Here is a 23,274-nt window from a genome sequence, read left to right as displayed (position 1 = left end):
TGCCCTTTGATAGAGGGCATCTGTTGTGTCCACAGTATGTAGCTCCCAAGGTCATTGCTGTTAACCCTGTAACAAGAGGTTGGATATGTGCATTTCAGGAGAGGGGAATTACATAGGAAAGACAGAAAGAGAGCAGCTCAACACCTTTCACCAGACTCACAGAAAAGAAATCAGAGGGTAGAGCAAAGGTGGGGCCCCGGGCTTCCAGGGACCTCAGGAGGACAGAGTGAGCAGGTGAGAACAGTAGCGGTAGGTGTCTCTGTCAGTAACTGAGTTCCCATTACATGCACAAGCGCAGATGATACAGTATTAAGGGTATTGTGAGAGCCAAGTACAAGTTTACCAAGCACTTCGGCTTCGGCTAGCTGATGCGTCTGGAAGAAAATAGCTAATTGATTTGGGCAGCGTGGGGGATGCTTCCCAGTGCAGGAGCCTAGTTTTTATTTTGACTTTTAATAACTTCATCCTTTTTTGTGTGTTTGATTCTGAAAATTTATAAAATGCAGAGACTAAAGAAGGAAACTTGAATCATCTGAAATCCCACCACTCAAAGATAACTATTACTTATATTTTCAAATACGTTTTACGAATTCCAAATCATTACCTACACTTTGTAGTTTTGAATCTCTCTTCATATAACATTCTACAGTGAGATATTCTTTATGTTGCTAATCTTATCAAAAACATAATCTCAATGGCAGCATGGTATTTCTATGCCTATGACATTTATTAAGCGACTCACCTACTGTCGGGTACTTAAGTTGTGATGTTTTCAATCATGTAAACAACACTGTTCTGTGTATCCAGGTAGCCCACTAATTATTTCCCTAATAAATTCCAGGATGAAAGGCTGGGGCTAAGCCTACGTACTGCCACGCTAGCCAGCAGAAAGGGGATTTCATGTTGCACTGCGCTAACAGTGAATACGAGTGCCTGTCCATTTCAACACACCTTAGCCAACAGCCCCTATTACTTTTCAAGAAGGGGACAGCAGTACGTTTGCTTTGTTTTGCACGAGAGAATTCTTTTCATAAGACAGAAACTAAAAGTTGAAGCCACCATCTTAGTTCTACAAATTGTGAAAGTCTAGAGACTCTAAGCCCTTAAATAAACTATTAGCTGTAGTGCTTTTCTGTATGTAAATTGAGTTCATCTGAACAGCATCTACAATGTTAAACCTTCACTCCAGAAAAAGAGATTGTGATAAAATATTGAAAAAGCCTACTTTAATTTAAAAATTAAGCTTCTATTTGTCACATTTTAAACTTCTAACAATGTTTTCTAGTTTTATAGGAGGTGTGTGGGGGGTTTTGTGGTATAATTTTAAAATAGCTCTCCATGACATGCTCTCCCTTGATTAATTTTTAATTTCTTCTTTTCCCTTGATACTTAAGCTTACATCTGTATATTCAGTAAGAACATAAGTTCTATTTTCAAATGATTGACTACTTTAATCATTTTAATTCACATTACTAATAGCATTGCAGAGTTAAACAAAAGCCTTGATTGAAACTATGTTAAATTACACCGTGTCACCTTCATTGTTATCAGAATTTTGTAATTAGGGAAATTTTCAGCAAGATGATCCTGTAAATCAGGTAAACCCCCAAATTATAAGGCTGATCCAGACCTTAGAAATCAGCAACTCCCATCCTTTTATTTGCTAGTTGAGACATGGATGCTGAGATTGGTGCAGGCACATTTCTGGGTCACTCTGCTGGTCAATGACCCTTCTCTTCGCCCTGGGCTTTTACTCTATATCTGGGTCCTTACAGGCCACACTGACAGCTGAAACATTGAGTACTCTATTCGTAATCCCTAGCCTTTGTCTCTCCTAAGAAGTATCCTAATATATAAAGAGTCATGGTCCGTAACGTCCAGAACAACCAAACGGACGACCAAACGCCAGGCTGCGTGCGCAGCAGGCTCGGGTGGGCAGGGACTGGCGAGCAGGCTGAACTGCTGACCTCTTGGTCCCTCCTAGGTCGCAGGCACTGTGGCGACCCAGCACTGACTGCCGCCGCCAAGGTGGGTGCGATGCAATTGGTCGGAGGGGCCCCGCCATCCCCCCACAATTGCCCCGCAGAGGGAGGCCCAGACCACTGGTGGGGGGGCTCTGCAATTGCCCCATAAAGGGAGGCCCAGGCTACCCGGCTGATGGTGGTGGACAAGGCCTCCCTCTGTGGGGCGATCAATCACGAGGCTCCCAGACTGCGAGAGGTCGCAGGCTGGGCTGAAGGACCTCCCCTCAAGTGCATGAATTTCGTGCACCAGGCCTCTAGAACTATATGAATAAAGTTCCTACTGGTTCCCTGATTATCCTTTCTAACTCCAACTTTGTTCAATTTGTGGTGTGAACTAACAAATTGATAAACTACATAAATCAGTTGCCTTTCAGGAACCTAGAATAAGCTCAATCATTTTGTAATACCGAAGCTGCGTATGTCTCAGATTCCAAATTAACTAGACTTTGCCTTAAGCAGGCTGGTCTCCAGGATAAAAACCGGTGGGAGGAATATGATTACGCATGTAAAGTACACTTTGCTTGTTTGTTTTTCTTACCAGGTATCTGTATGCCCTTGGACAGAAGGTTTGGAAAAGATGGAAAAAACGTTACTTTGTTCTTGTTCAGGTTAGTAAATTTCTTCTTGTTACTTAATTGCTCTAAGAGAGTAGTTCTCAAACTTTTCTTTTTGTGTGTTATATCTACCAATATTCACTGTATTAAAAATTAAAATTGAAATAAAGTTTAAGTATTTATTTAAAAATAAAAGTAGTAAGTTCATTACTAGCTAACACAATTTACATTTTTATATACAATAGCTATTTTCCAAACCAAACTATTTAGTGAAATGAGTGGCCTTCATACTTTTGTACATCTGCTTAGTGACTGCTTTAATAGAAAGCAGCTGGATTTTCATATTAGTTCCTACATTCGATCTGTTGAATATTGGGTCAGATTTAGCCTCTGGAAAACTCACTGTACACTCATAAGAGAATAGCTGTGAAAAAGGCAGATGATGCCTGAATATTTTAATAATTAGAGACCCGGTGCACAAAAATTTATGCACTCGGGGGGGGGGGGGGGGGGTGGTCCCTCAGCCCGGCCTATGCCCTCTTGCAGTCTGGGACCACTCGGAGGATGTCCACCTGCTGGCTTAGGCCCGCTCCCTGGGGGATCGATCCCAAGCTGGCAGTCAGACATCCCTCTGGCACCCGGCAGCCCTTGGGGGATGTCCACTTGCCAGCGGGAGCAGGCCTAAGCTGCAGTTGGACATCCTTAGCACTGCTGAGGAGGCAGGAGAGGCTCCCACCACCGCTGTACTGGCAGCTGTCAGCCTGGCTTGTGGCTGAGCAGAGCTCCCCCCGTGGGAGCACACTGACCACCAGGGGGCAGCTCCTGCATTGAGCGTCTGCCCCCTGGTGGTCAGTGTGTGTCATAGTGACCAGTCATTCCCAGTTGTTCTGCTATTAGGGTCAGTTTGCATATTATCCTTTTATTAGGTAGGATAGAGGCCTGGTGCACGGATGGGGGCCAGCTGGTTTGCCCTGAAGGGTGTCCGGATCAGGGTGGGGGTCCCGCTGGGGTGCCTGGCCAGCCTGGGTGAGGGGCTGATGGCTGTTTGCAGGCTGGTCAAGGCCCCCCCCCCCCCCCCAGTGGGGACCCTCAGCCCATGGAGGTTTGGCCAGCCTGGATGAGGGGCTGATGGCTGTATGCAGCTGGTCACACCCCCTTCAGAGTGGGGGTACTGCTGGGGTGCCTGTCCAGCCTGGGTGAGGGGCTTATGGCTGTTTCAGGCTGGCCACACCCCCTTTAGGGTGGGGGTCCCCACTGGGGTGCCTGGCCAGTCTGGGTGAGGGGCTGAGGGTCGTTTTCAGGCTGGCCAAGCCCCCTGGCGACGGAAGCTCCCAGCCTCTCCTTTTTTCTTTTTCTTTTTATTCTGGGATTTATTTACCTTCTATAATTGAAACTTTGTAGCCTTGAGAGGAGCTCAGAGCCAGCCAGGGCGGTCGTCGGGAGGGAAACCTCCTGCTCGCTCCAGCTCTGTGGCCACAGCCGGCTGAAAGCAGGTATCTAGGGTTTATTTACTTTCTATAATTGAAACTTTGTTGCTTTGAGTGGAGCTCAGAGCCCGGCACGGCAAGCGGGAAGCTCGGCTTCCTCCATCATTGGGGCAACCAAGCCTCCTGCTTGCTCCTGGTGGCTGCCGGCTGCCATCTTGGTTGGGTTAATTTGCATATAGTCGCTCTGATTGGCTGGTGGGCGTGGCTTAAGGCATAGCAACAGTACGGTCAATTTGCATGTTTGTCTTTTATTTATTTATTTTTTTAAATATTTATTGTTCAGATTACATTTGTTCCTCTTTCTCCCCCCCCCATAACTCCCCTCCTCCCAGTTCCCGCCCCACCCTCCGCCCTTACTCCCCACCTACTGTCCTCATCCATAGGTGCACGCTTTTTGTCCAGTCTCTTCCCGCATCTCCCATTCCCCTTTCCCCCCAAGAATAGTCTGTCCATTCCCTTTCTATGTCCCTGATTCATTATAATCACCAGTTCATTCTGTACATCAGATTATTTATTCACTTGATTCTTAGATTCACTTGTTGATAGATGCATGTTTGTTGTTCACTATTTGTATCTTTACCTTTTTCTTCTTCCTCTTCTTAAAGGATACCTTTCAGCATTTCATATAATACTGGTTTAGTTGTGATGAACTCCTTTAGCTTTTCCTTATCTGTGAAGCTCTTTATCTGACCTTCAATTCTGAATGATAGCTTTGCTGGATAAAGTAATCTTGGTTGTAGGTTCTTGCTATTCATCACTTTGAATATTTCTTGCCACTCCCTTCTGGCCTGCAAAGTTTCTGTTGGGAAATCAGCTGACAGTCGTATGGGTATTCCCTTGTAGGTAACTGAGTTTCTTTCTCTTGCTGCTTTTAAGATTCTCTCTTTGTCTTTTGCTCTTGGCATTTCAATGATGATGTGTCTTGGTGTGGTCCTCTTTGGATTCCTTTTGTTTGGGGTTCTCTGCGCTTCCTGGACTTGTAAGTCTATTTCTTTCACCAGGTGGGGGAAGTTTTCTGTCATTATTTCTTCAAATAGGTTTTCAATATCTTGCTCTCTCTCATCTTCTGGTACCCCTATAATTCTGATGTTGGTACGTTTGAAGCTGTCCCAGAGGCTCCTTACACTATCTTCGTATTTTTGGGTTCTTTTTTCATTTTGCTTTTCTGGTTGGGTGTTTTTTGCTTCTTTGTATTTTAAATCTTTGACTTGATTCTTGCCCTCCTCTGGTCTGCTGTTGGGAATCTGTATAATATTCTTTATTTCAGTCAGTGTATGCTTACTTTCTAGATGGTCCTTTATCACACCATCGAGAGTCTCATTAGATTTCCTGTACATCTCATCAGGTTTATCGACAGACTCTAGAAGCCTCTTGAGAGACCTCAAAAGTGTGGTTCTGAACTCAATATCCTCCCTTGTTAGTTTTGTCCTGTTTCTTTGTCTCCGCATTTTTTACGCTTTCTTGGTACACCCCCTAGTAGTCTTTGTGCGCAGTCTTGTTGTAGTTAAGCCCTGATTGTTGTAGTTAATACTAGAGGGATTTGACCACCAGGCTGACAGGCTGTGAGAATCAGCTGTCTGTTTGTCTTTTATTAGTGTAGATAGTTTTGACCTCACAGATCCCCTGAAAAGATTTAGAAGGTCTTCTGAATTATCACATGATATCTTGAGTACCAATGTATCGTTCTGATGTTTTAAAGATAAACATTATACATAAAAGCACTCATTTTATACAGATGTGCCATATGTCACTTACATCGTTATGTCTTTAAATCACTTGACTGGTAGATTATTTGAGATAGGATTCTGAGTATAGACAATTACTAGAATATATAGTTTGGCTGACACTTGGTTTTGTGGATTTATGTTTTGTTTTTTTTTGAATCATGGATCACATTTGCTCATATATATTCATTAAGTTAAATTTACATTAAAGAATAACTTTCTAAGTAGTAGTCATTTTATTCTATGATAAACCTAAGGTACTTTATTTCCAATGGGAATACATTAAAAAAATCATTTTTTTGAATTCTTAACAGAAAATGGTCTGTAAAATCTCATTGATTCCTACTCACACAGTAAGCAAGCTTAAATGATCTAACTCAGAATGATATGATGAAATGCCAAGGAAGGAAAATTGTCATTTGCTATCTTCTAGCAATATGTCCACCTATCAATTACTGAATAAATTATGTGCCATGTGGCATAGAAATTTCATGAAAAGTAAAAAAATGTAGTCAAAAGTAGTTTTATCTACATTGCAGACAGCCAGTCTATCTTTTGTTTTTAATGGCTAAAATGTAACCTTTTCTTATTTGATTAGAACAAGTATTTTTTTAGTATGTATTACCATTGTTTTTAATATGATTTATTTAGTTGTAAGTTTATGTAATTTTTTATTTTTTTTAATCTTTATTGTTGAAAGTATTATATATGTTCCCTTCCCCCCCGCATTGACCCTTCAACTAATTTAATCAAAGGTATATACACATGTGCACACACATTGACAATCTTTTGATATGAAGCCCAAGCATTTGCTTTGAGTAAGGGCCCTGTTTGAAGTTCTTGGTGAGCTGTCTTCCAAAACCCACCTGTAAGTCATGTTCTTTGGTTTACAGGTTTAATTTCTTTATATTGACACAAGAACTAAAATGCATTTACCAAGCAGTTTGAGTGCTGACCTTTCTGGACATTTTGATTTTATTCCCATCTATAGATGTCTTGCTCACATCTAATTTGACAAGTTTGTGTTGGTGAGTTGTCTTTATCAAGTCTTTCTAAAGCATTTAACTGATTTTTCATAGAAACAGCAGCTTCTTTTTCATAGTCATAATTCATACATTTATTTAGAAACTTAACTCCATAATTTCAATACCTTATGTTACTGGCATAAACACACCCAGCTGACTCTTAATAAGCATAGAGTTTTACAAGTAACTCTTTTTTTTAATTTTTTTCCTTTTTTATATAAGACTTAATTTTTAAGAGCACCTTTAAGTTAAAAATTGAGAGAAAGGTACAGAGATTTCCCATCTAACTCCTGCCCCCACACATGCATAATTTCTCCTATTATCAACATCACTTGATGCATTCATTACCAAGGATGAGCTGACAATGAACCATGCATGATCGTCCTAAGTCTGTAGTTTACATTACGGTTTACTCTTGGTATTGTGCATTATGTGTATTTGGGTAAATGTGAAATGACATGTATCCATCATTGTAATACCATGCAGAGTGTTTCCACTGCCCTACAAGTCTTCTGGGCTCCACGTGTGCATTCTTCTTCTTCCCCGGGCAACCACTGGTCTTTTTTATTGTCTCCATAGTGTGCCTTTTCTAGAATGTCATATTGTTGGAGTCCTGCAGTACGTAGGCTTTTCAGGTTGAGTTCTTTCCCTTAGTAATATGCATCTAAGGTTTTTTCCATGGCTTAAAAGCTCACTTTTTTAAAAGCATTGAATAGTATTTCATTGTCTGGATGAATCACAGTTTATTTATCTATTCAACTACTGAAGGACATCTTGGTTGTTCCCAAGTTTTAGCAATTATGAATAAAGTTACTTTAAACATCCATGTGCAGATTTTGTGTGTGGATATAAGTTTTCAACTCCTTTGGGTAAATACCAAGGAGCCCAATTGCTGCATGTATTTATTGGAGATTGGTTAAGTGACAACAGGCAAAAGAGAGTTTCTAATATACTGATTGCTTTAATATGAAAATTAGGCTTTATTAGATCAGTCCTGGGGCGGAGCTGGGGCGGGGGATTGTTTATCCTCTTTGGGGAAATGTCTACCCATTTTTAAATTGGACTGTTTGTCTTCCTTTTGTTAAGTTGTATGAGTTATTTATATATTTTGGAAATTAACCCTTAATCTGATGTATCATTGGCAAATATGCTCTCCCATACAACGGGACCCCTACATCCTTCACACGGACTCCAGGTTCTCTCTGCTTTCACTTTCCGCCGTTCTCCTTACAATCTTTTCATTGCCAGAATAATCTACTTGAACGTAACTCATATTTTGCCAGCTTGCTGCTTACATCCTTCCATGACTTCCCCTTACGCCTAGAATACCCCTGACCATCATCTAGAGAAGGTCCTGCATATTCCTGCCCCTGGTTTCCTCTTTGACGGATCCCTCCCTGTCACTGAGCAGCACCTTTAACTTGTAATATTCTGCGCCCAGGTAAATGCCAATAATTGGAGTTTAGCACCTCCAACTCATCAAAAGATACCTCAGATAAATGTATAATATGGGTGTGTTTTTTAAATGTGATTTCTATACAAATATGCCTTTGAATTAAATCCCCTGTTGTGTTTTTGTTGTTGTTGTTGTTATTGAACCCAGTTGAGGCTTGGCTACCTGGCTTTCATTTTTCCTCACAGCGGCTCATTCTGCCTTCCCATTTTAGGGATCAAGTCACGTGCCACTTCAAATGGGCATCTTCTGTCCTCCCAATCTAGATCACCCCTCAACTCCTATCACATTATATTTCTCAGAGCACTTATCTCTAATCAAAATTATTTTTTATTTACATATTTATTTTTTATTATCTCTTTACCTTTTCTAGAATATATGCTCCATGAAACTAAGGACATTGTCTTTCTTATAAGGTACTATGAGTAGAAACTAAGTATTTGTTAAATAAATGAATATGTGTGAATAGCTCTGACCATTGTTTTTACAAGACTGCCTTTTCTCTTTCTAATTTATATACACTGATTGCTAAATCTTTTTATGCCATTCAGTCAAGACAATAAATATATAGTCCCCTAAGTCCATCATGCTCTTAAAAATATATTCATTTTCTTTGATTAAATTAAGCTCTGAGATTTAAAAAAAAAAAAATTCTACCAGCACCTTTGGCCTCTGCCAGGAGCGTTTCCAGCTAAGGATTTTTAAGCCTTAATCTTTACTGAAATTAGATGGTGGCAGTTGCTAAGCTGCCAGCTGTTAACATGATCCCTGCAGCAGGAATACAGCCTACTAACCTGAATGCTGTGGTCTCTAAAAACTCAATAGTTAGCCCTTAACCATGTGGACATGGGCAGGTGTTGAACAGGTTGGCAATTGAAAACAAAATGGGAGGTTGCCCAGACCAGGTGCGGACACCTCATGGGACCTGAGCACCTTCAGTTACGGTGACCTGTCATAAGTCGTGATGCCAGAACCTGATTTCACTCTGCTGCCCTAGGATTTAAGTCTGTTTAAACCCCCCAGTTCTCAACAAATCCATTATTTTTGGAGTTGTTAAGAGCGGATTGGGTTCAGGCCATTGAGCGTATATCATTGCTCTGTCTTTTGTTGAAAGGATTTTTTCATTGCAATGTAGTATATTATATGAGCTTTGTTCAGTTATATACTAGTAAGCTTAGAGGAGAAAACAAATACTAGATCAGAATAGGTCAGACCACCTGTTACTCTTTCACTCCCTGGCATGTGGTGATGGGGCAGAGAGAGGGCCGCAGACTGCCTCCAGCTAGGAGCTCCGTGGGCCGGGTGACCCCCTGGTCCCTGTTGTTTGTCTCTCAGCAGCTTCATTTAACTGTTAGTGCCAACTGATGTTGACATTTCTTTCAGAGTGTAACTTCTCCACATTACCCTTCATCTGGATACTGCCTGCCAAGGGGTAGCTGGGAGGTATTAGCACTATTCCGAAGGTTTGCTTGAACTGGCCCTGCAGGCTGGGTGTGGGCTTTGCCTCAGGAATGTGACTTAGCGTGACCTTGCAAAAGTGAAGGGCACAAGTGAAAGTCATTGGAGACACTAGAGGAATTCAAAGAAGCACAAAAGGCAGCATCATTTTCTGGAAATAGGTAGTTGCTTCTGGAACCAACGTATTTGAAAGCCAAACTGCACATGTTCAGTTGTCTCCAGGGTCGGATTTCTTAATTGCCAGTGACAGCTTTGCTAGTCGTTGGTGTTTTGTTCCTCTTCCAGCTGCACTCTTCATTAAACTCGAGGCCCAGGTATCTGTGACAGATTTGGGGTCTGTCTGGTGACGTTTGAGATGTTAAAATTAACAGAATATTAAAAGAAGAATGAAATAAAATGAGTATTTAATACTGTATCATTTAAATCAACATGGCTTCAGGAAGTAGGTGATTCCTCTAAAGCTACAGGTATTTTGTTTGGGGGTTTCTTATATAGTACCTCTAAAGATCTTGAAATTGGACTTAACAATTTTATCCATCATATTAAGAAACAATTGTATTATTTAAAGCTTGTTCAGAGCACCATACTCAAACCTGAAGCATAACACAGCAACTGGACCTTGTGCTTAAGTTATATAAAGAAAAGGCAGCATTGATGTAAGCATTTTACACTGCATGTAAAAAGACAAGTAGCCTTTTGACAGGGAATTTTTAAGGCTAGATCTTAAATACCAAGCAAATTTTTAGCATTTTTGGTGGATGACACCTGCCAAGTGTAGATTCTTTAATGCATGACAGTATATGAACATGATTTATGTAAAAGGTGTTAGAGATCAATTATTTTTTGAGAGAACAATACTTTTAAATATATCCATTGAAATATATATCCAAGATCATGTCCATTAGAAATAGCGGGGATAACACAGAAAACAGCGGCTGCCTACTTCTTTCTCCCTCTGTTTCTTTTTCACTTATGTATTCATTCAATAAGTATCTTCAACAACAAAGTCCCTGTGTTTTTCATGTGAAGGGACAAACAATGAGTGGGGAGAAAGAGAAAGGAGTGAACCAAGTGAGGCTGGGAGACAGAAGGCCAAGCCATGAAAGAAACCAGTCCCCAGGTCATCAACAATAAAAAAGCATATGGCCGGCCCATCAGTTCACTCCCCAAATCAGTCAGGTGCCTTCACTGTGTTACAGCAACAAACTGCATCTCTAACCCCAAAGGAAAACACTCTTGGAAGACACAGAGACTAGTGAGAAAAGGATGGTGCCCTGACAACTGGGTTTGATTTATTGGGAGACTACTGCATAGTAGGCAAGCATTGTGCTAGGTGCTCTATGTCCATTATCTCTAATCCTCTCAAACCTGGTAACGTACATTACTGTTGTCTCTGTGTCACAGAACATCAAAATGAAGTATATAGGTCTTGTCAAAGATAAGTTGAAAGAATGCAGATAAGTAACTGGGGGGAGGGGAGATGAAAGTGGTACTTTCGTTTGAAAGGGCAGACTCTTTTGTTAAATCTGTTATATCCCCCTTCACTTCCAATTGAAATACCTTAATATGATTGTCTTCAGAGAGCTCTTTTCTATTGAAATAGACCCCCTTCAATGGGATTCTCTTACTGTGCTTTATTTTACTTCAAAACAACTCACCACCCAAAATTGTTTTTAGATACCCTTTTATTTGTAATTCCGTCTTCTCCATTCTCACTTCGTGAGATTAATCTTTTTCCTTCCTATTGTTTTCGTTGTTGTTATTGTTTCTGATTCTGATGCTGGTGATACTGTTACAGCCTCAAGGCCTAGAAAATATCACTGTAGATGTTCAGTAAATATTTGTTGAATGAATGAATAAGAAAGAGAGGGAAATACCCATAAAAACACAGAGGAAGATATGAAAATTGTAAATGCACATGAAACTAAAGTCTGTTATTTACCATTCTGGCTAGTAAGCAATGAAGGCGTAATTCCATATTTCTAAAGGATAAATAGAAAGGACCAGATGTGTCTTCCTAAAACACCAGATAGGAAAGAGCAATCACTTCAGTATTTAAACTGTTTTGTTAATATGTCCCTGAAAATAATTGTGTACAATTATAGGTGTTCGTAAAATTTTCATCATAAATTTAAATAGTTGCAATGGATGCAAGTTCAAAAATAAAAATATTAAATCAATCATAAAAATGCCCAATGGAATATAAACATTGTTGTGATTTTATATTCACCTATAGCCATTGCAAACTGAATATTATTTGCTTTTTCTCCATGAATTCTTATTCCCATGACTCTTCCCCAACAGAATTTTATTCTTTTTTTTAAACATATTTTTATTAATTTCAGAGAGGAAGGGAGAGGGAGAGAGAGATAGAAACATCAGTGATGAGAGATCCCGCAACCCAGGCATGTACCCTGATCAGAATTGAACTATGATCTCCTGTTTCATATGTCGACGCTCAACCACTGAGCCACACCAGCTGGGCTGGAATTTTATTCTTAGGAAATAAGTATTATCTTCAGAACCATCTTCATCACACTATCATGCTTCTCTGGCAGTTATAAAAAAAAAAAAAAGCCACAAAATTCACCTGGGTGCAGCCATTAATTTCAACCCCAGTAAATCTTACCACTAAACATCATTGTCCCATGGATGGGTGCCCAGAAATGTGAAAGGGCCCATTTCCACTGCCAACACTTATACTAACCATTTTTTAAATGACCAAAAAATATTAAAAATATAGTATAGCCATATATTGTTTGCAGTCAAAGTCAGAGAGCAAGAGAAAAGAAAGGATGAAATAAAGGAATAAAAGAGACAACAGGCTATAGAAACAAAAAATTGAAGGAAAAGCATGAGGAAGATGCCACTAAGCAATTAAGGTTAAAGAGAAAAGAAAGGGAATGTAATAAAAAAATTTTTAAACCTATTCATCAGAAATCAATTTCTAACTGGGAAATGGACTTTATTGAATAAATATATATATATATATATATATATATATATGTGTGTGTGTGTGTGTGTGTGTATTAGTTTTAATCTCTTTTTTTAAAAATTAATTCTTTATTGTTCAGATTATTACAGTTGTTCCTCTTTTTTCCCCCCATAGCTCCCCTCCACCCGGTTCCCACCCCACCCTCTGCCCTCACGTCCCCCCCCCACTGTCCTCATCCATAGGTGCACGATTTTTGTCCAGTCTCTTCCCGCATCCCCCACACCCCTTTCCCCCCAAGAATAGTCAGTCCACTCCCTATCTATGCCCCTGATTCTACTATATTCACCAGTTTATTCTGTTCATCAGATTATTTATTCACTTGATTTTTAGATTCACTTGTTGATAGATGTGTATTTGTTGTTCATAATTTGTATGTTTACCTTTTTCTTCTTCCTCCTCTTCTTAAAGGATACCTTTCAGCATTTCATATAATACTGGTTTGGTGGTGATGACCTCCTTTAGTTTTTCCTTATCTGTGAAGCTTTTTATCTGACCTTCAATTCTACATGATAGCTTTGCTGGGTAAAGTAATCTTGGTTGGAGGTTCTTGTTATTCATCACTTTGAATATTTCTTGCCACTCCCTTCTGGCCTGCATAGTTTCTGTTGAGAAATCAGCTGACAGTCGTATGGGTACCCTTTTGTAGGTAACTGACTGTCTTTCTCTTGCTGCTTTTAAGATTCTCTCTTTGTCTTTTGCGCTTGGCATTTTAATTATGATGTGTCTTGGTGTGGTCCTCTTTGGGTTCCTTTTGTTTGGGGTTCTCTGTGCTTCCTGGACTTGTAAGTCTATTTCTTTCACCAGGTAGGGGAAGTTTTCTGTCATTATTTCATCAAATAGGTTTTCAATATCTTGCTCTTTCTCTTCTTCTGGCACCCCTATAATTCAGATGTTGGTATGCTTGAAGCTGTCCCAGAGGCTCCTTACACTATCTTCGTGTTTTTGGATTCTTTTTTCATTTTGCTTTTCCAGTTGGGTGTTTTTTGCTCCTTTGTATTTCAAATCTTTGACTTGATTCTTGTGATCCTCTACTCTGTTGTTGGAACTCTGCATAATATCCTTTATTTCAGTCAGTGTATGCTTAATTTCTAGTTGGTCCTTTATCATAACCTCAAGGGTCTCACTAGATTTCTTGAGGGTCTCACTAAATTTATCAGCAGTTTCTAGAAAATTCTTGAAAAATCTTAAAAGTGTGGTTTTGAACTCTATATCCAGTCGTTTGCTTTCCTCCATTTCTGTCATTTGTGACCTGTTTCTTTGTCTCTGCATTTTTTATGCTTCCCTGTGTTGGTAGAGTGGCTTTGTGTGCATGGTGTCCTATAGGGCCCAGTGGCTCAGCCTCCCCAGTTACCTGAGGTGGACACTCTTGGTGTGCTTTGTGCACAGTCTTGTTGTAGTTAAGCCTTGATTGTTGTAGGTATCACTGGGAGGAATTGACCTCCAGGCCAATTGGCTGTAAGAATCAGCTGTGTCTACGGTGGGAGAATTTCTGTGCTGAAGACACCCTTATAAGGCAAGACTTGCTTCACTGGGGCTTTGGTGCTCACTGAGTCTGCTCCCTGAGTGTGTCCCTTATGGATCTGAGGATTTGTAATTGGATGGTCCCACTCTGACCACTGGGTACACTGGCTCTTGGATCTAAGGAGGTGCTAATTTACCCTTTGCCTGAGGCTACCCAGCAGGAGCTAAGAAGAGATCTGCAGATTCCCCTTCCTTGTTTGGGGTTTGGAGGTGCCCAAATGAGGCCCAGCTGTGAAGCAATGCAAGCTTTGGGGCCTTGGGCCTTCTCTTAGAAGTTCTGAGTCTGTCTGGTCCAGCTGCAGTTTGTTAGGTAATTTTCAGGTTGCAAAAGGCCAGGACATTCATATGCGAAAGCCTCTGCAGCAGCTTGGGTGGGGCGGGGTCTCGGTGAATCAACAGGGCGGAGCAAGCAGCTATGGCTGATCCTCAGCCCTGCCCTAAGGGGCCCCGAGTCCCGGTAATCGCTGCAAGCACCTTTGAGAGAAAGCCACCCTCTAATACCGAGTTCTGCCTGCTGCCAGACAGTCCAGTTTCTCCCCCGTATGAGTCTAGGTCCCCAGAGACTCACCCAGAATTGGAGTTCAGAGCAGTCGGGGGCTTGTGACTCCCTCCCAATTGAAAAAGACAGCCGCGTCCTCAGTTGCCAGCCCTGTTGCGTGCGCCTCCGTACCTCTGCACTTTAATTCCACACTTCCTCTGAGTCTCAGTGTGCTTTTCTCTTTCCTTCTAGTTGTAGAATTTCCACTCAGCCAGCCTTCCTGTGGTTCTGGATGATGTCCGTTTTGTCTTTTAGTTGTATTTTTTAATTTGTTGTGGGAGGCAGCAATTTCCAGTGTTTACCTATGCCGCCATCTTGGTTTCTCCAAAATATATATTTTTAAAATCGACAAAACTAGACTAAAAAGTAAAAGCCTCTTATGTTGAAGTCCCACCTCCCAGTACCTCAGAATGTAACCTTATTTGAAAATAGTGTTGTTGTAGGTCTGATTAAGGTGAGAAGCCCTGGCCCCTAGTCCAGCCTGGCTGGTCTCTCATAAACAGAGGGAGTTGGGGTACAGACATGTATGCAGGGAGATGGATTCAGAGGTGGAGATGATGCTTCTACAAGCCGAGGAATGCCCCAAATTGTCAGCAAACCACTGGATGCCAGGAAAGAGACACGAAACAGATTCTCCCTAGTTAAAAGAAGGAACCAACCCTGCAGAAACTTTGATTTTAAACTTCCAGCCTTCAGAACTGCAAGACCAAAAGTTTCTGTTGTTTAAGCCAATAAATAAACCAGAGAATAGAGGTATCAGACATAAAGAATAGCATAGGAAAGACAGACAGCCCTTTCTCTAAAAAATAGCTCTGTCATTAGCTCATCTTATGCTAAACACCCAGATATTTTTTTCTCTTGTTTCTCTCTTTGAACAAACCAAATCACTCAAACTACCTCATCTTGAAGAAAAATAACAGTGAAATTGGAACTCCTTTAACCAGTACAACTGGCCATGGCTCAGTAGTTGAGTGTTGACCTATAAACCAGGAGGTCACGGCTTGATTCCCCATCAGGACGGATATGCAGGTTTCGGGTTCAGTCCCTAGTCAGGGTGCGTACAGGAGGCAATCGCTGTTTCTCTCTCATATCAATGTTTCTCTCTCTCTCTCTCTCTCTCTCTCTCCCTTCTTCTCTTTCTAAAAAAAATCAATAAGACATTTTTAAAAAAACCTTAAAGGTTATAAGTAAACAAAAAGTTATGATTCAAAAAAATGGGTGAGGGATATATACATGTTAGAATATTATTATACTTCTGTTTATGTTCGAAATATCTGATCCTGTTTTAAAGATAACACTGCACTAAATCTCTTTATGGAAGAATAGTGGGACTTCGGACTAAGTTACTGTTCTTAAGTAAGAGAATGATCTTCTTTTTAGAATAAATAATAGAATGCAATGTTATTGTTTACTGCTCAACACCATCCCCCAAAAAAACCCCACAATCAGACTTTTTTTCACAAGAAAACTGAAGTCTTCTTTAATAACAAACCACTGTGTGAACCACTGGGTTTCATCTGCAAGCCTTAGGCATAGACAGGTGAAAAAGTAAGTTCATCGACAGTCTGTGAGGTGAAAAAAGAAAAGAAAACCTTCAGAGTAGCAGGAACCACAAGTGTCTCAAGTTATTGGCCTCACTCTTTCCAAACAAGGATTTGTTTGTTTGTTTGTTTTCCAAATGGAAATAGCTTTACTTTTTATAAATTAAAAAGTAATTCATATTCTTTGGGGAAAAAACGCAAAACACTGAAAAAATCTAAGTATATAAAAGCCGAAGTGACCGAACGACCGGTCGACTGGTCGCTGCAACACACACTGACCACCAGGGGGCAGACATTCAACACAGGAACTACCCCCTGGTGGTCAGTGCACCCCCACAGCCAACCTCCCGTGGCTGGCTGGCCAACCTCCCTCGGTCCCTCCCCCTGGCTGGCTGGCTGGCTGGCTCCCTACTCCCCAATCAGCCCCAATCACCAGCCAGGCCGAGGGACCCCACCTGTGCATGAATTCATGCACCAGGCCTTTAATAATTTATAATAGCCTATAATGTCTCCATTCAATAATAACCATTATTAATATTTTAGTATATATCCTTTCTATTTATGTGTATGTATAGTGTTTACCATGAAATCACACTCTGTATTTTTGTTTTTAACCTGCTCTTTATCTTATAAGATATCTTAGAAATAGTTTCATGTCCAGAAAAGTAAAATCTGTCATATCTCTTTAATGGCTGTGGAGCATTATACTGTGTGCCATAAGGTATTTGAACCACTGTTGGCGTTTCTTCTATGCAAGGCTGCAGTGAACACAGTGCCCAAGCATCGTTGAATACGTGTCCGTTTGTCTCCTTGGGATGTGGTTTTAGAAGATTGGCTGGACCGAAGGGAATACATAGTGAATAGTCAGGTATCAGTCAGGACTCTCCAGACAGGCCCGCCCAGAGGCTGGAAATGCCGGCAGGAGTGGATGCTGCAGAATGCTCTCTTCTCTGGGTAACCTCAGGGTCTGCTCGTAGTCTGTGGCATTGCCTTTTCACTTTCTCATGGAACCCTTTAATAAGGACAATTTCTAAATTCTGCTGTAGTCCATGTCACCGCTGCTTCTGTTATAATTAGGTCTTTGGCGTCCTCTTGAAGTAATGTTTGTCTGTTGAGAGATGGTCTTAAGTTTCCTTAGTTTCATGTCATGTTTCAAAATGGAAAGATATGATTCACAATTAACCAATTTTTTTGTGTGGAATCCTGTGTGGTAGGGTATTTTGCAATTCAGATTTTACTGATCCACTAACATTCTTTTCTCCTGCTGGGAAGCAGCACCTCCCCTATTTGGGGGGGGGAGGGGGCGGGGAGGCAAGGTTGGGGACTTCTAAGGGCCTGCCTATGTAGCATGTGAGCTCTTGACCCAAACAGGGCTGACACTGGTATTTTGTCGTCCCCCCCCCCCCCCCACCTTTGGCTGCAGTGGTTGGTCCATATAGGGCCTGTGACTCCAGCTGGAGCAGTTGGGGAGGTGTGCAGAGCTGTCCACAGCATGGTCTACCTCGGCAAGGCAGCATAGCAGGAAGCCAGTTGACCGGACAGCATAATGCAGAGAGAGAGCAGGTCTCGGCCCTGCCAAGTCACTGCTCCCTAACACTTACTCCACGCTAGACCTTCCTGTGGGTTTTGTAGGTGGGTCTGTAAATTCCCAACTTTTATTGAGATCTTTTTCACTTAAAAGTTTGGAAGGAAGTACACTTGAAAGTGAAGTCCCATTATCGTAGAAGTTTGCGAATGCTTCTAATATAACTCACTCCTAGAGAGTCATGGTGTATGTTATCTTATTGAAGGACATAAAACCTGTGGTGAAAGAAGCCTGCGTATCTTTGTTTAACCCAGGGATTCCCACACTTGTTTTTAACATGAATATTTCTTTATGATGCTTCTATTAGCATCTCAGAATGCTGACAAGTGGCTCACTGATTTGGAAATGCCGGGGCCATGGTGTGGAAGGTACAACTGCAAGCTGACAGATGAAAGGCGCCTTCCTCTGGGAGCTCCGTTTTGAAACGCGCTAACATTTAATACTTTATAGGAAAATAATGTTATGTTTTATTTGGGCAAAGAGTCAGAAACATCTAAAAGACAAATTTCATGCAACCAGTCAGCAAACTTCTTTCTCGTGCAGGTCAGCCAGTACACCTTTGCCATGTGCAGCTACAGAGAAAAAAAGTCTGAGCCGCAAGAATTAATGCAGCTTGAAGGATACACTGTGGATTATACAGATCCCCACCCAGGTAATTCTGAGTTGAATCACTTTCCCCTCCATTCACATTTTCATCAAGTTCTCATACACATCCTGTCTCTGTTCTACAACCTCCACTCAGTGACCGGGGCGCATACTTCACTGCTATTCCTGAACAGACTTGATGAAAATCAAACTGTATCTTTTTGAGGGCGACTTCATTGTAGCCAGACTCATCATCTCTGCTATCTTTGTACAGAGATTTTCAATCGTTTTCATCTCACGGTACACGTAAACTACTTACTAAAATTCTGTGGCACACTAAAAAACAATTATTTTTTTTTTTGCCATTCTGACCCAAAAAAAGTAGATGTGCTTCCCACGGGATGGCTGCTGTTGTGTTGGCTGTTGTCATATTTTTATGTTACGGGCAGTGTGCCCTTGACTCAGTAGTCAGGTATTGCATGTTTTAAACATTCCTGCAGCACACCAGTTGAAAATCTCTGTCTTGGGACGAGTATGAAGTATGTGAAAGTTACTGTGAACAGAAAAATTAGATGAGAAATAGCATCAATGTTTACTTAAACTTCCTTACTGGAAAGCAAAATGTATAAGAGACAAAAAGAGGGAAAGAAATGGCAAATGAATTATTATATATGTTCTACCAATTTTATCCCCGGCAACACATTCTTGTGCTTCTCTTCCCTCCCTCCATATTCACACCAGATCCAGTACTAGACTCTTGGTTACTAAAACTGGTGAGGGAGTGAGTGAACGAAACAACACGTGGAGATTGGTGAACTTAATAAAGTGGTATTAAGAAAAATATAAATAAATATAGAGATTGAGAAATTAATATATAGAGATTAACAATAGAAAGCTGTGATCACATGCACTCATTTTGCATTCATCTAAAAAATGAAAAATATCTTCAGTGTGAAAGAATTTTGCAAAAGATAAAATACCATATAATAAAAGTATCATATTTTTGCCTTATCTGTATTTTTTTTTCCAGCTAAACTCATCACATAGTTCTGTACAGAGAATGAAAAGCATGCCTACAGATAAGCACTTCTCTGACATGAACTACCAGACTATAGTATGCATTTCTATGGGGTGGGCTTGTATGTCTTGCACAATGCTACTGTGTCATGGACTGTTGATTTCCCTAAGTTATTTTTAATTTGCAAACCAATATGGAGATTTAATCCTCTCTCTTATTGTCTCTCCTACAATTCTTGGATCATGGGTTTGATCCTCAACTAAAGCATTGAGCAGCTAATATCAAATCGATTCCTTTCCATGAGACCATTTAGTGAGTAGCATTAAAATCTGTCAATTGTGTGACTTTTCAGCGATGCCTTTCTCCCTCCACAGGCCTTCAGGGTGGTCGCATGTTCTTCAATGCTGTTAAAGAAGGAGACACTGTTATATTTGCCAGTGATGATGAACAGGATAGAATATTATGGGTCCAAGCCATGTATAGGGCCACAGGTCAATCTTATAAACCCATCCCTGCAATTCAAACCCAGAAGCTGAATCCTAAAGGAGGAACTCTTCAAGCAGATGCTCAGCTTTGTAAGTTTTATTAAAAAATAATTTGATTATCAATTAATAACCTTAATGAGATACAAAATTATCCGAGGCAAATTTGTTTAGTGTTATAGTTTACACCATGAACTGATTCCTAATTGAATAAAAATAGTTCATATTAATAGTCATAGAATTAGTTAACTAATTTTTCACACAGATCCAGAGTAAATGGTTTCCAATAATGAATTTTCCAAGCATTGGAGTATCTTTGGGAATTACAACAGCATATAATAACATTTTCTCAAATTTCTCAAAAGAAATTTTATTTTAACTTTGGTAATTTTGTAGTTTTAAGTACTGCTGTGTCCTATAGAAATTTTAACTGTGTCTTATAAGAAATAAGAAAGTATTGTAAAATGAAATTGGCATTGATAGGATTTCCGAAAACCAAAATGATGAACTATTACTTTCTAGATTTGTTCTTCATAACTCAGAGGATAACAGGGCTATTTTCTGTTATAGATTGAAAAAAAATAAAATAAAAGTCATCAAGCCAACTTTCTTTTTCTAAATATCTTAATATTTATGTCAATTTTTGAATGCTAATTTAAATCATTAAGAACTATATTTTTTGGCCCTGGCAGGGTTGCTCAGTTGATTGGAGCGTCATCCTGATATGCCAAGGTTTCAGGTTTGATCCCCCGTCAGGGCTCATATAAGAATCAACCAATGAATGCAACATAAGTGGAACAACAAATTGCTACTTCTCTTTCTCTAAAAAATAATAAATCAAAACAAATATATTTTTCACTTGAATTTATAAGTGATTAATAACAAATTATGTAATGATAGAAACATTTTCAAGCATGGCTTTTATAGTCATTAGGCCAAATGTTCTAATTTGTTCTGCTCCTTTGTAAAACTTCTCTAGTTTCTCCTGAAATAATTCCGTTTGTCTATAAATTTAAGCTCAAACGGTGACTTTTCAATCAGCACCTTTTACTCGCAAGATTCTTCTGTAGGGGAGTAACATCTTGACGTGCATTTTCTTTTCCTACTTGTTATGCTTCAAATAACCACTCCCTTTTCTTTTTGGCACCCTTTAGTATCACATCTGGACATCTTAAAGGCACTTTAGTCAAATAATTACAGATGAAATGTGAACTCCAGTCACTTTAGTGCTTTGGGGTTAAATGATATACCTTTAAACTTACCATAGTCCATCATCATGTGATATCACTTGGTGCATAGTATGTGGACCCTACAGGAGTAGACTTTCACTTCTTCCCTCCTGGCCTCTGAGCTAGTCTGGTCATACATTTAACTTCTACCTCTGTGGGAAATCCCACAATGCATTGCTGTTAGCATTATTGCCTTAAACAGTTACCTTCTAAAGAACTTTAGATAATATGGGGAAGTGGTATATACTCACCCACTTCTGGTGCTCCTCATTCTCTTGGAGAGAGATTTTATTTCTTCTTGAAGGCCTTCCTTTGCCTTTTCTTGCAGTGCATGTATGATAGTGATGAATTTTGTTTTTGTTTCATATATGAAAAAAGTTTTTACCGTTGTTTTGAAAGACTTCTCTCAGTACTTTAAAGATTTTGTTCTACTCTCAACTAAGTTGCTTCTAAAAAGCCAAACTGTTTCAGTTGGGTTAACGACAGCTTTCTTGTATTCTAGGCTTGTGGTAAAATTTTCCATTAGAGCAGACTCTGCTGTTTTATCTTTCTTTAAAGAGGAAAAATAAATAAATAAAAAAGGAAGGAAGGGAGAAAAATGTGTTCCTGTCTCATGCGAATGAGAATGCTGAGTGTGGCCTGTCGCAGAGATGCCACTGGGCCACTGCAGAAAGTCCTGCCCTAGTATTGCTCTCTTGGAAGAACAATTCTTAGAGAGCAAGAAAATAATAAAATTAGTATGACTAGCTATAGAAAGAAATATGTTCCTAACCCACTTAACGATGCTTTGTTTTTTAATTTTTTTGCTGACTGATAGCGGGTAAGGGTAAGTATTTTCATGGGTTTTTTGTTTGTTTTTTGCTTCACTGTATAAAAATTAGGTAATGACACAATTTTTAAAGGAGTATCATGACCTTATTTACAATGTCAATCTCCTTTTTTCTAGGTAAACCTAGAAAATTTAGGTTAACTTTACCATTTATGAAACAAAATGCCTATTTTTGCCCAATAGAAAAGTAGAAACAACCTATTACCTATCATTCATGTGGGTATAAAGGTAATGTCTATAAAGGTGATAAAATAGCATGCAAAAATGCTCAATAAGGTTAAATGGAAAAATGCTAAATTATGTTATGTGATAGTATTTTCACTAAGTAAAAAAATTAAAAATATAGATAGAATTATACCTAAAATATTCACAGTGGGTGAATTTAAGTGGAAGGACTAGTTGCTAATTCATTTCTTCTCCTGAATTTTCTGTGTTATAACTTTAAAAAAGAAAGCTTGTTTTCAAAACTAAGCACACCAGATATTTAGGGATAGTCAGAACAAAATAATAATAAAATCTAGCTTATTGGAAGACAACCTTATTATATTTTTAGGATATAAATAATGGCATGTTCTTATATATTACTCTGATAAGATAATCTATTCTTCTCTATTTCCTTGACTCTCAGGATATATAGAAATTCTGAAATAGGGTGGACACTGCCTTTAGCCTGACTTATGGGACATTCTTTAGTTACACTATCCTTCTTTGCTGTCTCAAATTAAACTAATATGCAAGCACCTTATTTTTCATTTTATCTTTTAACTCATGTATGTAGCATAATACAGTGTGTATGTTTCATAATATAGAATCTGACACAGTGCTAGTGGACTTCCAGTCATAAATTAATGTCAAAAATTAAACAGAAAAGTTACCTTCTTTTCGATTTTAAGCCAATTTTTAATTCTTAAATCAGAGTATAAATTTACATTTAATTATATAAGCTAATTTTCCTGATTGATCTGATAAGTTAAATTTCACACATAAGGTAAAATATGTCTTGCTTTACATTGAATATATTATTTTAACTAAATGTTGAATATTGGTGTACTTGGCCTGTGATTCTAGGTCTGTATGTGTTGATTAAAATTGTCATCATGTGAAATTATTACATGTTACTTGCTGCAGAAAGCAAGATGTGTAAATCCATACATCAGTTTTTAATCAGTTTAGCAAAAACAAGCTAGGAAATCATTTGGGTCAATAACAGAGGTGAGAACAAACTT

The 23,274-nt window shown here is 39.5% G+C and overlaps 1 protein-coding gene across 9 annotated transcripts in view; it reads left to right on the top strand.

Moving 5' to 3' along the window:
* The window catches only part of CADPS2 (calcium dependent secretion activator 2), a 497,767-nt gene that overhangs the window by 331,232 nt on the left and 143,261 nt on the right, over positions 1-23,274 (top strand). For all 9 annotated transcript variants that reach the window (XM_070423807.1, XM_070423806.1, XM_070423804.1 and 6 more), the window contains exons 9-11: positions 2,566-2,632; positions 18,449-18,557; positions 19,883-20,083. In XM_070423807.1, the coding sequence (XP_070279908.1) occupies positions 2,566-2,632; positions 18,449-18,557; positions 19,883-20,083 (377 nt within the window). The remainder of the gene's footprint in view (positions 1-2,565; positions 2,633-18,448; positions 18,558-19,882; positions 20,084-23,274) is intronic.

Source organism: Myotis yumanensis, unplaced genomic scaffold (genome assembly GCF_028538775.1).
Source record: "Myotis yumanensis isolate MYYU_CA2020_CCGP unplaced genomic scaffold, mMyoYum1.0.hap1 SCAF_9, whole genome shotgun sequence".
Taxonomy (NCBI): domain Eukaryota; kingdom Metazoa; phylum Chordata; class Mammalia; order Chiroptera; family Vespertilionidae; genus Myotis; species Myotis yumanensis.
Note: the sequence above shows the minus strand (reverse complement) of the source record. Positions and strands in the feature narration are given on the sequence as shown.